Genomic DNA, 17,894 nt, shown 5'->3' with positions numbered 1-17,894 from the left:
CATACTTTTTTTTTCATTAAGAGTCCCCAAGTTGATAAATGAAGGGGGGAAAAAACCCTTGAATTTTAAAAATGTCCTTGATTTAAAACATAGTTAGAAATGCAAATTTCATTGGCTTTAATTATTTCTATAATAGTGAAAGCTATTTAGGTAAAGTGGGACTGCTCTCATAATACTCTGCTTCACCTTCTATTTCAATTATTCAAGAACACACATCTTAAAATAAGTCCCTCATCCATTAAACAAGACGGGAATTTATAATCTAAGCACACGACTGTAGTAGATTTTGGTAAACCAACAACTGAAAAAAGAAAAAAGAACACAACTAGAATTCTCTCTCATTCTTTCTCAGCTCTTTGCCCTAATGCATAGCCCAATGCATTTGTCAGGCTAAAAACTGCTGACTCTCAGTGTCACTGCTGGATAAAGAATAGATTTGTCCTTTCAAAAGCATTGAAACTTGTTTTCAGGGACCAACCAGCCGATCCTGCAGACATGCAAGATTCAGAGTGTGGATTTTATTGTCAGAGAACAGCTGTGTTTTTGCTGAATTGTCTTTTAAGTGTTCTCTGCCTCCTCTCTACACACAACACCCCAACCCAGCACTTTTGTTTCGAACTTAATTTTTTTTTTTTTTGGCTTTCTTGTTGAATTTCTACCCAAGGTCAGCTTTTAAACAAAAGAGGCAAGCTTGACAAGAACTGTGCATGAGGATAACTTCTGCTGAATGGGATGCTCTTTATGGATGCACCATGCCTGGTTTGCTAAAAATGGAAAGGTTGATTAAAGGTACATATTCCATCATGTGGCAGCTTTTATCCACAGGGCCCCAAGCAAAGAAGATTCTATCACTATCGCTAGTCCTCGCCTTACAACAACTTATCTAGGGATTGCTCGAAGTTACAACACCACTGAAAAAAAGTGACTTACGACCATTTTTTGCACTTACAACCACTGCATGATCAAAATTCAGATACTTGGCAACTGGTTCGTATTTACGACCAGTTGCATTGTCCCGGGATCATATGATCCCCTTTTGCAAACTTCTGACAAGCAAAGTCAATGGGGAAGCCAGATTCACTGAGTTACTGGCTTAACGACTGCATTCACTTAACAACTATGGCAAAAAAGGTGGTAAAATGGGTGAAAACTTGTTTTAAAAATGTCTCATTTAGCAACTGAAATTTTGGGCTAAGTTGTGGTTATAAGCTGAGGACTACCTCTATTTCTTCTTCAGATTAATAACTTAGTGCAAGAAAACCAGTAAAACCTTCCTTTTCCCTTGTCTATGGAAATTCTCAATCATCCAGGGTTGTCGTGGTTGTCTCAGAGGTGCTTTTTTTTCAAAAGGCAACTGGACTTTCTTGGTTTTTTTTTTTTCCTTTTGAAAACATTTCGCTTCTCATCCAAGATGCTTATTCAGTTCTTCTAGGTTCGGTTCTAAACCAATAAAAGTTCAGAGGACTTTTGAAAAAAATGGACCTTTGGTACTAGTTTCTCTTCACTTCGTAGGGTGGATGGAGGACGTGGCTATTCCAATACATCCAACAGAGAGATGAAGAACATTGCATGTTAGAGTTGATGCTAGACACTATCTTGGTTGTGCTGTGGTTGAAAGCTGTAACCGTTGTGCTGTGAGTGGTCATGCTGAGATTGAAAGTTATAAATCAAAACTATGTATTTCCCTTTGTCAGAGCGCATATGGTTTAGTAGTGGATAAGGTGATAAAAGAGAAGAAGTAGCAAAATTCAAGCCCCTCTCAGCCACAGAAACTCATCAAAAATGTTGGGTTAGTCACTATCCCTCAGCCTAGCCTATCTCAGAAGGTGTGGAAGATGTGGTGGGAAAAACTGGAGCAGTTGGATTTCTTCTCATGGAAGTCAACCATGGACACAGTTTCTAGAAATGTGTTCGTAGCAGCAATGTGGAAGCTCTTTTGAAGCATATGTGTGTGTGTGTGTGTGTGTGTGTGTGTGTGTGTGTGTGTGTGTGTAGTTGTAGTTGTATAGTTGTAGTTGTTACATGTAACCCAGAAGTCATCTCTTGTTTTGATACTTTGGAAGTATGGTATGATAAATCAAATTTTTCTTCTCTCTTCCTACATATATTTGAATTTTCTGCATTAGAACAATAGATGGCACTGTTTGTCTCACTCTGCACTTTGATGCTTTCATGAAGTTTGTATGACTATTCCTACCTTGAATCAAAAGTACAGATCAAATATGCTAACCAATTGCATCCTGATCAAGGGTAGAAGGTAGAGAACTGCTTGCACAATCATTATTTCTCAACCAGCAATTATGACGTTATTATGGGCTCTGAAATCTTAACTGCTTTGATCTCAGTTTTAGTTTAGTTTAGTTTATTGTTATTGCACCCTGTACAATGAAATCAAACACCATCTTCAGTGCGTATCATGACCATGAAAATAAACACAAACACACATCATTCACACTCCACACATTGAATTGAAAGTCTAGCTCTACTTAATAGATCCCCTTTTATAACGTAGGCTGGCAGCATGTGGAACCATGATATGTGTTCTTTCTTTTAAACCAACTTTTTATTCAACCAACACTTTTAAGGCAGAAAGAGGTGTGTGGTGTTTGTGTGTGTGTGTATGTGTGTGTTGTGTATATGCATGTATTGTACATTGAGATAAATATATCCTCAAAGTGTATTTTGAGATAAAGATGAATAATGTCTTCAGGGTGGAAACAGGGCAACTAACACCTGTTCATGAACAATGGGGATCATGCAGGAACAAAGACTGACAAGTATATCTGAGCTAATGTAGTTTCTTTAGACCAGGGGTCCCCAAACTTGGCAACTTTTAAGACTTTGTGGACTTCAACTCCCAGAATTCTCCAGCCAGCTGGCTGGAGAATTCTGGGAATTGAAGTCCACAAGTCTTAAAGTTGCCAAGTTTGGAGAGCTCTGTTTTAGACAAAGTAAAGTCGTGAGATTGCCCACATGTATTCTGGGGAAGGGGCAGGTTTTCAGGAAGAAGTCCACAGAATTCAGTGGGACCCTGAGGCTGACCTCTGAATAGAGTACCAGGAGCCACAGAAGAAGATATCACTCTCACAGCCATGCATGAACCATGTTAAAATGAAACTGGGACTGCCTGATCCAATTCCTAAAGAGTGTTTAAATGGAACATATTCTGTGGGATTCTACCAGTTCGCACCTATTCGCTAGAACTGGTTGTTAACATTCTAAGCAGTTTGGAGAACCGATTGTTAGAAGAAATTACTGGCCTAATCTTGTAAGGAAGGCAAGAAGGAAACATTCTGGTGTTGCTTACAGAAACTGCCTCTCTGTTAACGCTTATTACATTCTTGGCAGGACTAGACTTCCTGTCTCAGGAACGTCTCTGGAGTTTTTTCCCCCTCCTTTGCTGGTCCTTTGCTTGTGTGGAGTGACCATTCAAAGTTACAATGGCACTGAAAAAAGTGACTTATGACCATTTTTCACACTTACAATGTTACAGCATCAGTCATGAGAGGCCACAGTCATGAGAGGCTAGGCAAGGAGATACGTGCCTCAATGTGAGTGATATTGAGTTGGCCATGCCCAGCCAATAACATGACCACCAAGCCATGTCCACCCAGTCACATGACCACCAAGCCACTCCCACCACCTAAGCCATGCCCACAGAGCTGGTTGTTAAAATTTTTGAATCCCACCCCTGAACATATCTGAAGTGTAACAAGCATCCAAAGTTATCTGGGTGAATGTATTTTCAATCTGGGAAAGATTAAATAAAAAGAAGGAAGCAATTACAAAGATTTGAAAAGAATTAAATGCAAAAAGCTTACTGAGATTTTGGAATAAGAAAGTTAAACAAGGGACTAAAGTTTGGAATATATCACCTCATGTAAAGTATTTAAAACACATATTTGAATTATATAAACAGATATGTCCATGGGAAAGAAGAACATTTCAATTTGTTAAGGAAGCTGATTGGTTGACTGTGCTAAACAAAGAGACAAGTGGGAAAAAAAGGGAACCATGAAGTTTTTAGAAGACCATATGATGACAGAAGTATGGAGTGCTGAAAGGGACAAAAACATTGTTGTCCGACCTTCTGGCTTTCCTAGGCCGCTTTGAGTGAAGCGGAATTGACTTGTGCTGCATATAAATATATAATATAGTTAATGTATATAAATCACATAATAATGTTAGATGTTTACAGTCTTGTGGGGATGCCTTTTATTGTAAATATTTTTTATTGTAAATCAAATTATTATTAAAAAAAAGAATTCTGGATTCTTTAATCCAAACTCAATGAAAGGTACTAAGTTAGGGAAAATTGTCCCTACTCCTAATTCACACACACTTCTCAAAGTCACAACTGAAATCCAATAATTTCTCCCAGAGAAATATATACAGCCTCAAGTTATTAACCATTTGGGGTTTAATTTAATCTGAACGTATACCTGACATCCAGCTCTGAAGTTTTCTGGTGAGATCCAATCTTCAAGCATTCTGAGAATTGATGCTCCCTAGATAGTAGAGATTTGATAATATTGATAAATAGTACTTCATATACCAATTTGTATTCAAGGTGTTCAAAAAGTAAACAAACAAACAAACTGTTCCAGCTTGCCTGAATAAAACACACTGATAATGTATACTCTCCTTATTTCTGTGCAATCCAGAAATACAAGCGTAGTATTAGTTTTTCTTTGTATTGTAGTAAACTCTTTATAACCAAGAATTAAACAAACTAATAAACATTGCCTATCATTTGTTGAAATCTTATCTTTATATAAGCAGATATCATATAAAAATATTCAGTCCCAAATTACTGAATTCAAGCCCTTGTTGGGTTTTTGTGGCTTCACATTGATTTTTATTTTTTTTTACATTTTGGGGAATATTGATAAAAACCAACATATCTAAAAATTCTGGTTTGTTGAAGTTTCTAGTTTCCAGACTTCGCTAGATAAGTGCCGATAAAAGGCAGCACACACACATAGATTTCTTTAGAAACATTTCAATAGTTACTTGTGCATACTAATACTGTGATGAAGATCACTTCAACTTGGATTTCAGTTCTAGGGAGAACATTTTAATACAATTCTCACTGATGGACAAAATTATTATAACCTAGTGAGCATATGTCTGTGTACAGATTAATGACCTGTCTTTCCCTGGCACAATAATCTTTCAAGCCATGTACAAGTTCCCTGACTTCCAACATTTCAATTAAACCTCAGATAAGGTGAGGAACACACTTCTATGGCACTTTAGAAGATTGGGAAGTGGGGATAGGCAAGGAAACTTCAGGATCACAGAAAGATATAGAACTGAAAATAAGAGAAGTACCCTTCTTAATACCTCACAACCATTCAGTAAGCACAGGCACCACAAAAAGAAACTAAAGTACACCCTCGGAAAGAGGGACAGAAAACAGAAATGGGAAGAAAACATCTGGAAAATTGAGGATTTATTAGAGCCAAATGAAGACATTATCTGATAAATTTTTGCCAGCTCCATTTGGCATGCCAATTCATGTCATTTGTGCCAATGTACACAGTTATTATTATTTGTTTTCCCATTCCCATTCCAACTTGAAGCAATCCAGTGAGAAAAGTGTCAGAGTTCAATAGCAAATACATGCTTTGCATACTGATGGTCCCAAGTTCAATCACTGGCACTGCTAAGTTGGAGAGTCTGGAGATCTGTTCATAATCAACCAAGACAACATGGACAGAAGTAGAGTAACACTCTGATTTGATACATGACACCTTCCTAATTTATAAATAGATTGCAAGCAAACTTTATTTGCCACAATTCAATCCAGATGTGCGATTACAGCCTTTAAAAATATGTGGTGATCCAGCAAACACAATTGGCAATTCATGCCTGGTCATGAGTAAATCTTATATGATTTGGACCATAACAGTACCACTCTGCAAGCAAAGGTGAAGGCTGCATCACATAAATTTCATAGCTGGGATTATCACTTGTAAATTTCAGACCATTTCCTTCTCTTTTTTTTTCCATAACTTGAGTTTGACTATGAAAGTCCCAAATACATATTCAAGAGGCTGACTATAAAAGTGAAAATCCATTTAAATAGCAACTTTCCCTGAATTATGTAAGGCAATAGTGATAGGAATGCATGGCTATTGCAAAGAGACAAGACCACTTTCATCTAAGTATCATTTATTATTGATACAGTGTAGAGCAGGGATGTCAAATTCGTGTCACCATGTCATCGTCATGTGATGTATCATGACTTTTCCCCCCTTCGCTAAACCGGGTGTGGGTGTGGCCAGTGCGTAACGCATCTGGCCCACAGGCCGCGAGTTTGACAGCCCTACTGTAGAAATATCCAGAGTACACTATAAAAAAATCAACAGGTAGGAACAATACCCACAAGTCATTACTAGGCCAAAGATAATGATTAATTTATTTAACCTAAACCATTTCCTGTGTATCACTTCATATAATAGATATTGACTTGGGCAGCTGTGTTCTTGCAAACCACTAAGTGATGAAAATTACAGTGCAGGATATCACAATTGTCTAATTATCGCCTCAAATACTTTCTATACAGTTACAATAGCACTGAAACGTGAGTTACAACCAGTACTTGAATTTACAATTGTCACAGCATCCACATGGTCATGTGATGAAAATTTAGGCCTTGGCAACAAGAAATTCTGGTCCCAGTTGTGATTGTAAGTTGAGCAATCTGCTCCTCTGCTCTTCAAGGAAACCAAGTTCTCCATCTTTTCTGCCTCTGAACTGTAACACCACATAGTACAGATATACACATATAACAGAAGTGGAAAATATATATCCCACAACGTTCATCTCCTGTTTTTTTTTCTCCAAGATCAAAAAATAAGCTCAAATCCCAGTTCTATGGGGAAAGTTCTTACTTTGCTGTAGGATATGCCATCAAACACAGATGTTATTTCATCAGGAGAAGACACATTCACAGTAATAGGGTGAGATGAAACCAAAGAATCATCCTTCAGCACTGGGAATAGGTCATCAATTAAAATTTGGTCCAGCTGTGGAGAAAAAAAAATTGGGGGAAGAAAAGTTATTATTCCCCAAAATGTTAAATTTATGTTTTACCGACAAAGAAATAAAGAGAGATAATAAATAAATGGTATGCTCCATCTCATAATTGGGCAGACCAGGTTGCCCAGTCTCACCAGAGAAAAAAGAACCCATTGCTCAAAATGATTTATTTAATTAGCTAAATCAGGCTAATACCTGAAAAATGATTAGCATAAATAAAATAATGCTAAATGTCAATCTCACCTATAATAGGATAAAAGGAGTTTTGAATTGATTGCTAATTAACAGGATAGAGAGCAAAGAAATAGTCAAAAAGATGTAGTTAGTGTAGTTCACTTTCTCGATTCTTTAGAATTTTACCTAAGCATTATATAAATATACACTGCTCAAAAAATAAAGGGAACACAAAAATAAGACATCCTAGATCTGAATGAATGAAATATTCTTATTAAATACTTTGTTCATTACATAGTTGAATGTGTTGACAACAAAATCACACAAAAATTATCAATGGAAATCAAATTTAGCAACCCATGGAGGCCTGGATTTTGAATTACACTCAAAATTAAAGTGGAAAAAAACACTACAGGCTGATCCAACTTTGATGTAATGTCCTTAAAACAAGTCAAAATGAGGCTCAGTAGTGTATGTGGCCTCCACGTGCCTGTATGACCTCCCTACAATGCCTGGGCATGCTCCTGATGAGGTGGCGGATGGTCTCCTGAGGGATCTCCTCCCACACCTGGACTAAAGCATCCCCCAATTCCTGGACAGTCTGTGGTGCAATGTGGCATTGGTGGATGGAGCGAGACATGATGTCCCAGATGTGCTCAATTGGATTCAGGTCTGGGGAATGGGCGGGCCAGTCCATAGCATCAATGCCTTCATCTTGCAGGAACTGCTGACACACTCCAGCCACATGAGGTCTAGCATTGTCTTGCATTAGGAGGAACCCAGGGCCAACCGCACCAGCATATGGTCTCACAAGGGGTCTGAGGATCTCATCTTGGTACCTAATGGCAGTCAGGCTACCTCTGGTGAGCACATGGAGGGCTGTGCGGCCCCCTAAAGAAATGCCACCCCACACCATTACTGACCCACTGCCAAACCGGTCATGCTGAAGGATGTTGCAGGCAGCAGAACGTTCTCCACGGCGTCTCCAGACCCTGTCACGTCTGTCACATGTGCTCAGTGTGAACCTGCTTTTATCTGTGAAGAGCACAGGGTGCCAGTGGCGAATTTGCCAATCTTGGCGTTCTCTGGCAAATGCCAAACATCTGGCACGGTGTTGGGCTGTAAGCACAACCCCCACCTGTGGATGTCGGGCCCTCATACCACCCTCATGGAGTCTGTTTCTGACCGTTTGAGCAGCCACATGCACATTTGTGGCCCGCTGGAGGTCATTTTTCAGGGCTCTGGCAGTGCTCCTCCTGTCCCTCCTTGCACAAAGGTGGAGGTAGTGGTCCTGATGCTGGGTTGTTGCCCTCCTACAGCCTCCTCCACATCTCCTGATGTACTGGCCTGTCTCCTGGTAGTGCCTCCATGCTTTGGACACTACACTGACAGATACAGTAAACCTTCTTGCCACAGCTCACATTGATGTGCCATCCTGGATGAGCTGCACTACCTGAGCCACTTGTGTGGGTTGTAGACTCCATCTCATACTACCACTAGAGTGAAAGCACTGCCAGCATTCAAAAGCATTCATCAGCCAGAAAGCATAGGAACTGAGAAGTGGTCTGTGGTCACCACCTGCAGAACCACTCCTTTATTGGGGATGTCTTGCTAACTGCCTATGCTTTCCGCCTGTTGTGTATTCCATTTGCGCAATAGCATGTGAAATTGATCGCCAATCAGTGTTGCTACCTAAGTAGACAGTTTGATTTCACAGAAGTGTGATTGACTTGGAGTTACATTGTGTTGTTTAAGTGTTCCCTTTATTTTTTTTGAGCAGTGTATATCTATCATATATGTCATCATTATATATTATAAAATAGTTAATATTTGGTTAAGCTGTTTTTCTACCATCAAGTTTGACAAGGAGGAAAATGTATAGATTGAAGCTTCTAAATCAGAGGCATTCAGCCTTAGCCACTTTTAGTCTTGTAGACTTCAACTCCCAGAATTCACCAACCAGAAGGGCTGCCAGGAAATTCTGGAAGTTGAAGTCCACAAGCCTTAAGTTGGACACCCCAGTTATAAATTTCATATCTCAAAGCTAAATAACTTAATGAAACCTATCTCGCTAAAAATAAAAATACCTCAGCGAAGCTCAACTCCTGTTAAAAAAAGACAAAACCATTCAGTTTATTTGGCAGCAATTGAACAGTATTTCTTCCAGGATGTTTGATTTAGCCTTCAGGCCTGAAATCCTGAGTATCTTCTCAATCAAGTACTAACTAAATCTTATGTTGCCTTGCTTTTGAAATAAGGTCAGCTAATACCTATCACCTGTGGAACAGCCATACTTAATATTTAGCAGGTGTATCTTGTTTAAATTATTAGAAAGGAATGTTTCTATAGATATTTTAGAGTAGCCTTGATACTTTAAAGTCTCAAAATTCCTTAGTAAATATGGTCACTTATAAGCAGAGGTGGTGCTCAGCAGGTTCTGACCAATGCTGGAGAACCGGTAGTGGTAATTTTGAGTAGTTCGGAGAACTGGCAAATACCACCTCTGATTGACTCTGCCCCCATCTATTCTCTGCCTCCCAAGTCCCAGCTGATTGGCTGGGTCTTCTTTTGTTGCCCTGCACAGGAAATGGAGCTGGAAAGCAGGTTACCAGGAGTGGGGAGGGAATGGAGATTTTGCAGTATTTTTCTCTGACACGCCCACCAAGGCACACCCACCAAGCCACACCCAAGGAACCTGCAGTAAAAGAAATTGAATCCCATCACTGCTTATAAGAATTCTGAAGATGGAGTCCATATAGTTGGAGGACACATAGACTGGGGAAGCCTATTATAACTGTTTGGCAGGAGTGAAAAACCAGGTCCACATGTGATGACTCAATTAAACTGATTTATAGCTAAAATCTTGTGCACAGGAATCTTCTCAACTAAATGTTGGCAACCTGCTTAAAGTTAGATAAGGGTAAACAGTACTACAGCACTTCAGGTGGGGGGAGGGATTCCACTTAGTTCTCTTGTGGCTATGTAGGAATTTCTAGGCCAATCCCGCTTTTCCCTCCACAGACTGATTCTATGATCCCATCTCCTACAACAGGGGTATCAAACTTGCGGCATCACGGTGGCATCATGTGACATATTGTGACTTTTTCCCCCTTTGCTAAAATGGGTGTGGGTGTGGCCAGCATATGACGCATCCATCCCACAGCCCAGAAGTTTGACAGCTCTGTCCTACATTATTCTATAAAACAACGAATCTCCAAGTCCATTCTGGTGATTCAACAACTCTGTGAAAATGCCTGTTTCCTATAATCCTGGACGGATGATTGAGAAGCAGAAGTATTCTCTAATATAAGATGATTTTCAACAATGATCAGTATTCTAAGATCAGCATTATACTCAGTGGTGGGATTCAAATTCTTTTACTAACGGTTCTGTGGGCGTGGCTTGGTGGGCATGATATGGCTTGGTGGGTGTGGCTTGGTGGGTGTGGCAGGGGAAGGATACTGCAAAATCCCCGTTCCTTCCCCACCCCACTAACCTGCTTTCCAGCTCCGTTTTCCTGTGCAGGGCAACAAAAGAAGACCCAGCCGATCAGCTGGAACTCGGGAGGCAGATGGGGCCTTAGAAGTGGGATTTGCCGGTTCTCCAAACTATTCAAAATTTCCATTACCGGTTCTCCAGAACTGGTCAGAACCTGCTGAATACCACCTCTGATTATACTAATAATAAATTCATTAAAAATATAGTGGTTGGGAGGGGTGCAGAACACGGGGCTTCAAAATTTATTCTAAGCAGCCCTTCTTGCATTTTGGGAAAAAAATTTCAAACAACATCCTTGGGCTAAAAAATATCCATAAACCTGAGTAATACTTCCTTTGTTTATATTCTATAATTATACAAAGACAAGAATTCTTACCATTTGCCAATTTTTTTCTTTAGCATTTACACCCATAAATTCAAAGAAACTGGCAAATCCTTCATTTAGCCATAAGTCATCCCACCAATCCATGGTCACAATATTTCCAAACCACTATAATAAGTAAAAAGGAAAGAAAAGCAAACAGCATTAAAAAAAGAACATGAATAGGAAGAGAAATGTACCACCATAAATGGACTATTTAGATATTGCGCAAGAGATTTTATCCTTTTGCTGGAAAATAATGCTTCAGTTTTGTGTTAGATGGGTAATAACTGAGGACTGGACATTCTTGGTGGCAAAACTCTATCATTTGAAATGAAAATTTCCTGCTTTCTCTTCTCAAATACCAAACTAAACCATTATAACTTGCTCATATGTTGAGCAGCTATAATTATGGTGCTTTATTATTGAAGCTTTATGTTTGCATGATTCCAACTAGTTTCTTTTCAAAATGCATTTTCATTTTAAAATGATAATAAACACTTAGCTGAAATATTCTACTTTGAAAGCTTGTTGTCAAAAAGTGGGTAAAAATATTTTAGATAAAGTATTAAAAGAGACTGTAATTTTGAAAACACAATGTTATCCTTTAAAAGTCTGATGAGGTCTCCTAGAGTACATTTATCTGAAAATGGTACATGTTACACATGATATTTTACTTTAATTTTAATGAGTCCTTGTATTGTAAATATTGTTGGAAGCAGTTTTCCCATCTTGGTGAAGAAATTCTGCTGCTAAGTTGAGATATTGAAATCAGTGTAATTTGTTCACACATTTTTCTTTTCCCTTCCTTTGTAGGAAGAAGGGGCAAGAGAAAAAGAGTTCTTACAAAGAGTACAACTCTTACCATTTAGCATACTATATATATAGTATTCAGCTTTGTTTGGGTATTTTCCCACGTCATTATAGTTGTGCTTTTAAAGTTGTAGCAACGTTTTGGCAGAATCTCATCTGCCATCATCAGGCTTCTGTATTGTGTTTGTCTGAACAACAACTGTAAAAGTCTGACTCACAGACGAACACAATACAGAAGCCTGATGATGGCAGATGAGATTCTGCTGAAACGTTGCTACAACTTTAAAAGCACAACTATAATGACGTGGGAAAATACCCGAATATGTGTGTGTGTGTGTGTGTGTGTGTGTGTGTGTGTGTGTGTGTATGTATGTGTATATATATATATATATATATATATATATATATATATATATATATATATATATATATATATATATATATATATAAACACAGAGACTGAAGAATAGCTACAGCTTTATGCTGAAGCAGCTGCTAAGAGCCCCATCCAAAAATAAAATATTGATAAAGGATGAGATAAAACCTGTTTGTGAAATGTATCCAAAACATCAAATTAACCTAATTATTTTATAGCTCAGAAGGAAATAGATAAAATTACTGTCAAAAATGATTTACACGATAAGCACATTATAATTTCCTTGAATATAATAATGTACTTTGGTTTCTTGTTGACAACAATATTCAGTAAATTTCCAGAGGTACTTTGCATAGTGAGAGGCAAGGCCTATAAATTTAATAAACAAACAAACAAACTATACCTGATGGACAAGTTCGTGGGCAATCACAGCTGCCACTCTTTGCTTGTTTGAAGCAGCAGATTCTTCTGAATCATAAAGGAGATTAGTTTCTCTATAAGTGATCAGCCCCCAGTTCTCCATGGCCCCAGTGCCAAAATCTGGAATTGCTATTTTGTCTAAATGGAACAAGAGAGATGTTTACTTAGTATTCAAACTCTGTCAGATGATGTCATTTTGCACCTCCCTTTTTGTATAATCATAGAACACAACTATGAGCAATAAAAAGCCAATTATTTAAACTTAACCTTAGATACAATTTTCAAAGAATATATAAACTGAAAACAAAACGTTAACATTAATTAAAAATGAAGAACAGAAATTTACCCAATTTTGGAAGAGAATAGTTCATGCTGAAGTACTCTTCAAAGTAATCAAATACAACTTTGGTTACGTTTGCTGCATAGCTGGCTGTTTTTATCTGGAGTGGCTGGGCATAAACGCGAAGCTGTAAAACAATGTAGAAGATGTTGTCAGAGAGATTCCACCTTGATACCATATGTCTTCAGTTACTTCTTCTAAATACTAACCTTCCTAATATGATTTAGACCAGGGATCCCCAACCTTTTCGACGCCGCGCCCGGTTCCGCGGTGCTGGGCGCCGCGCCCGGTTCCGGCGTCAGCTGGGCGCCGCCATCTTTTGACGAAAAATCACTTCCGGTGACGTCACCGGAAGTGATTTTTCGTCAAAAAGCGGCGCCAGCGCTTCTGGTGAGCTTTTTCTGGTAGAAATGGCTTTCTACCGGAAAAGCTCACCGAAGCGCTGGCGCCGCCATCTTTTTGACGAAAAATTGCTTTTTTACCAAAAAGATGGCGGCGCCAGCAACCAGCGGCCCGGTAAGGCTTGTTCCAGGCCCGGTACCGTCCGCAGACCGGCGGTTGGGGACCCCTGATTTAGACTTTTTAGAGCCATGGCGGCGCAGTGGTTAAATTGCAGTACTGCAGGCTAATTTTACTGACGGCTAAGGAAAGTACATTAAATTTGGCAGCTCGATTCCCACTGGCTCAAAGTTGACTCAGTCATCCATCCTTCTGGGGTCAGTAAAATGAGAACCCACACTTTTGAGGGCAATATGCTGTCTCTGTAAAGTACTTACAGAAGCAGAGGTGGGATTCAAATTTTTGAACAAATTGTGAATCTGAACTGAATTGAAAACATAGTCTCAAGTGGCAAATGTTTATTCATTAAAGTCTGGAATAAAGAATCATGGGATTGTGAAGGTCATCTTATCTGATCCATTCTATATGTAAGTCTCTATTTTAATATTGAAAGAGCTTCCAAAGCAGAGCCACATATTAGGTTTTTCTTATTATTTCATTGAAATTTGATTCTTTGAAATTTCTAGCCAATTTTTCAACTTCCACATGAAAAGCAAAATGCGTATGGAAGAACTAGTTATGTCTAGTCTAGCAAAGAGAAGGATTAGGGATAGCATGATATGCAATATTTGAGGGGCTGTCACAGAGAAGAGGTGGTTGACCAATTCCTCAACCCACCGGAAAGCAGGACAAGTAGTAACAGATGGAAGTTTATTAAAGAGAAATTCAGCCTAGTATTAGAGAGAAATATCCTGATGGTAAGAACAATTGATCAGTGGAATGGCTTGCCTGCAGAAGTCATGGGTTCTTTTTTTAAAGACGAGATTGGACAGCCATTTGTCTGGAATGGCATAAGATCTCCTACTGAAGCAGGGAGTAGACTTTTCTAACTCTCTTATTCTATAATTTCTATGACCAGCATGCATCACTTATACACATATCTATTAAGAGATACCAAGGTTTTAAACAACAGCTTAAAAGCAATAGCTTCCATTTGACCATGAGGTCACATGGAATCAAATTTTATTTGAAAGGGAAGTTACTATTTGTTTTTTCATTCAGATGGTAGCCCCTCACAGCCTTGATAAATAACTGCTAGAAATAGCAAAAGGTATGCTACCAATTCATACTAACTTCTGGTGGCCTACAATACAATAAATAAAACAAAAAAATAAATAAATTCTGATTTAAAGGTTCCTATTATATATTAATACTAATATTATCCTATTAACTCTATTATCTACCCTATTATCATCTTTCCTATTACCTTCTCCTATTGGTATCTTATGACTTATCACTTTGTTGTTTGCATCTTATTGTTCATGATAATTTATGATTTACCACTTTATTGTTTATATGTACACTAAGAGCTTGTTCACTGGAGACAAATTCCTTTTGTGTCCAATCAAACTTGGCCGATAAAAAAATATTCTATATTCTATTCTAAAAAAGCAAGCAACAATATTAGTATGATAATAAAACATCAGTAACAATAACCTTATTATTGTAATCAAGTTTGATCTGGAGGCAAACAATAACTTCAAGACTCCATCAAAGAGTTCCATTGCAGTTTCTTTCTGGAAGGCTGCAGGAGTAAGTGCCAACAGGGAGAAGCTGTGTTTCTCAAAATGGGGGTGATGAAAATATCTGGATCTCAGTCATAGAAAGCTTAAAATGAGGACTTTGAATGGTTCCCTTTGGAAAGCATGCAGAGCATTTAAAATAAATATTCCCTTTCAGTGGAGCTCAGTTGTGTACAGGAGAACATCCCTGTATATTTATTGCCAATATAAGAATGGTTTGCCTTCTTCTGAGATATTTGTCAATTTTCCAACCTAGCCTAGACTTTCTAATGGCTTTCTCCATCCAAATAACCAGGGCAGAGTCTGCTTAGTACAGGGGTGTCAAACTCGATTTCATTGAGGGCTGCATCAGGGTTTTGTTTGACCTTGGGGAGGCGGGGTGGGTGTGACCAGCTCAATGTCACTTATGTTGGGGGCACCTGTAGGCCCGAGCGCTTTGCCAGCGAAAACAGTTTCCCAAGTTGTGTTTTTGGCTGCAATGGCCTCCTGCAACCCACTGCCAGCAAAAACGGATCTCCCTTTGCAGCCTTCCCAAGCTCTGTTTTTTTCTGGCAGAAGCACTGCGGGCCAGTCCTTTGATCTTTCCAGGGTGGCCTCGCAGGCAAGATCTAAGCACCCCATGGGCCAGATCTGGCCCCTGGGCCTTGAGTTTGATACACCTAACTTAGTAGAAGTGGAGAATGGGGATGGGTAGTGGGTTGATGATCAGCCAAACTTGGCTAAATGCTGCCACCTGCTGTGTCAAACCACTACACATATCTTGTACGTTGTAGTGTGCTTGATTGTTCGCAGAAGGGAGTGGCTTTTTTTCAAGACTGGTGGATGAGTATGGCAACATTCTCCACAATGTGTTATGTTTGGATGAAATTTTATTTCACACTTACTCTGAATACATGATTTCATTCAGATCCTTAGATAAAAATATAGCTTCAAGTATCTTTTCAGAATGTAACCTAATTACATAATTAGAAGGCAGGCAAGCTTCAAAATTACAAAGTCTTTACTAAAGCTTTAGAACGTGATGTAAGAGAACTTTGTGAAATAGCACAATTAAGCAGAAAATGATAGGATCTCTCTTTTTGCAGACAGAGAAACCCAACCACAGGAAAATTACTTTTGGTAAAAGCTATAGTTTGCTTTTCATTCTGCAAAGCAAAACATCCTTGAGAAAGACTGCAAAAACAATGTAGAACTTACTGGAATTCCACGAGATGAGTTTCTTTCTTCATATTTAAACTGGTGCACAGCCCAAGCCACCAAGTAAGTACTCATCTGCACAGATTTCTTGAATATTGTCTTTGTCCATTTGTTATCTAATGAAATTCTTTTCTGGAGAATAAAAATATGGGAAAAAATAAATGAAATGCTTACAAATGAAGCATTTCTGTAGAGTAAACAATTGTCTGTTATGATTCTTTTATGTACAGAATGAAATCCAGAAACTCAATATTTTTTATTGTTAAAGTTCTTGGACTATAAGAACTGCATTTAATCTAGTTTTCTGTATCTCTTTGTTATCATCTTGTTGTCCTCTGGATTTCTGCATCCCATTTATGGTGAGCCAAAATGATTTCTTTTTTTATTGCTGGAATATTGCTGAGCAGATTTTTCCTACTTGATTGCTCTTACTATCTTGCAATTTTTTCTTCTTTCAAATATAATGAAACCAACACAAGCTAAACTTAGAGAAAAAGAAAAAGAATGGAAGGCAAGAATAAAAAGTGCACTAAAAAGAAAAAGAAAACTAAGAAAAATATAAAGAAATGACTTACAACCTTCATCACAAGTATAAACAAATTTAATAACTTTTCACCCAGTATAAGGTTAAACAGATATCTCTTCATCACATATATGATTCCTTACTTATAAACACATCAATTCATTCATAGAGTCCTTAAAAAAGCCATAAATGATGAGGGGGGGAGGGGGGGAGAGAGAGAGAGAAGGAAGGAGGGAAAGAAATAAAGTCTTATTTTAACCTTGATTATTAAACCAACTGTATATTCTTTCCTTTATTATTAAGAAGTAGTTTACTTCAACAGATTGAAACTTTAATTCAATCAAATATTGCTGTAAAATTTTACTTGTCTTTATTCTGTTACATGGGCTTGTTTTTATATCTGTTGCAAAACTTGCATCAGCATATGCACTCAAAATCAAATAATCTTTTGGCTCTAAATACAATGCATAATTCATTGTCTTTTTAAGATACCTTAATATACGCTTTAGCGCTTGCCAGTGACGTTCATTTGGTTCAGCACTAAATCTTGCCAGTTGATTAACTCCATATGCAATATCTGGCCTTGACCAATTACTTATATATGATAAGCTTCCTATTAATGACTGATAAATAGTCTTTATCAAATTTTGAACTCTGAGCATCAGTACGACAAAATTCCTGACTCATTGGAGTCTTTGCCGGTTTACACAGTTCCATTTTATACATTTTGAGCAATTGGTAAACCCTTTAGCCAGTTTCTTTTGCATATCCAGTAAAGCACCCTTTCTAAAGTATTCTCTTGGCTTATCATTTGAGTTTCCATACATTCCCTGACTTGTCGGATAATTCCTTCATTACATCTTTTAGGAACAGTCTATCCACAAAAGCAGACTAACAGTGTCAGTATTGTAATTACTAATTCCTGTCTTGAGCCCCCATTAATATTTCCAATATTATAACATTTTGTGTCATATTATAATAAGTTCTATCATCAATTAACATCAAGAACAGGCTTGTATTTTTTTTATCCTGCTTAAATCTTAAGTCCTCTCTAGGATCTCATT

At 38.2% G+C, this 17,894-nt stretch overlaps 1 protein-coding gene across 1 annotated transcript in view; it reads right to left on the bottom strand.

The window, feature by feature from the left end:
• The window catches only part of ENPEP (glutamyl aminopeptidase), a 47,664-nt gene that overhangs the window by 21,073 nt on the left and 8,697 nt on the right, over positions 1–17,894 (bottom strand). The window contains exons 3-8 of the mRNA XM_026668691.2: positions 16,308–16,439; positions 13,036–13,156; positions 12,673–12,827; positions 11,096–11,209; positions 6,900–7,034; positions 4,443–4,508 (exon numbers count right to left, since the gene is read on the bottom strand). Of these exons, the coding sequence (XP_026524476.2) occupies positions 4,443–4,508; positions 6,900–7,034; positions 11,096–11,209; positions 12,673–12,827; positions 13,036–13,156; positions 16,308–16,439 (723 nt within the window). The remainder of the gene's footprint in view (positions 1–4,442; positions 4,509–6,899; positions 7,035–11,095; positions 11,210–12,672; positions 12,828–13,035; positions 13,157–16,307; positions 16,440–17,894) is intronic.

This window comes from Notechis scutatus, chromosome 4, assembly GCF_049901735.1.
Source record: "Notechis scutatus isolate UNSWTSFEM ecotype Mainland chromosome 4, rNotScu1.2, whole genome shotgun sequence".
In the NCBI taxonomy this organism is placed as follows: Eukaryota; Metazoa; Chordata; class Lepidosauria; order Squamata; family Elapidae; genus Notechis; species Notechis scutatus.
Note: the sequence above shows the minus strand (reverse complement) of the source record. Positions and strands in the feature narration are given on the sequence as shown.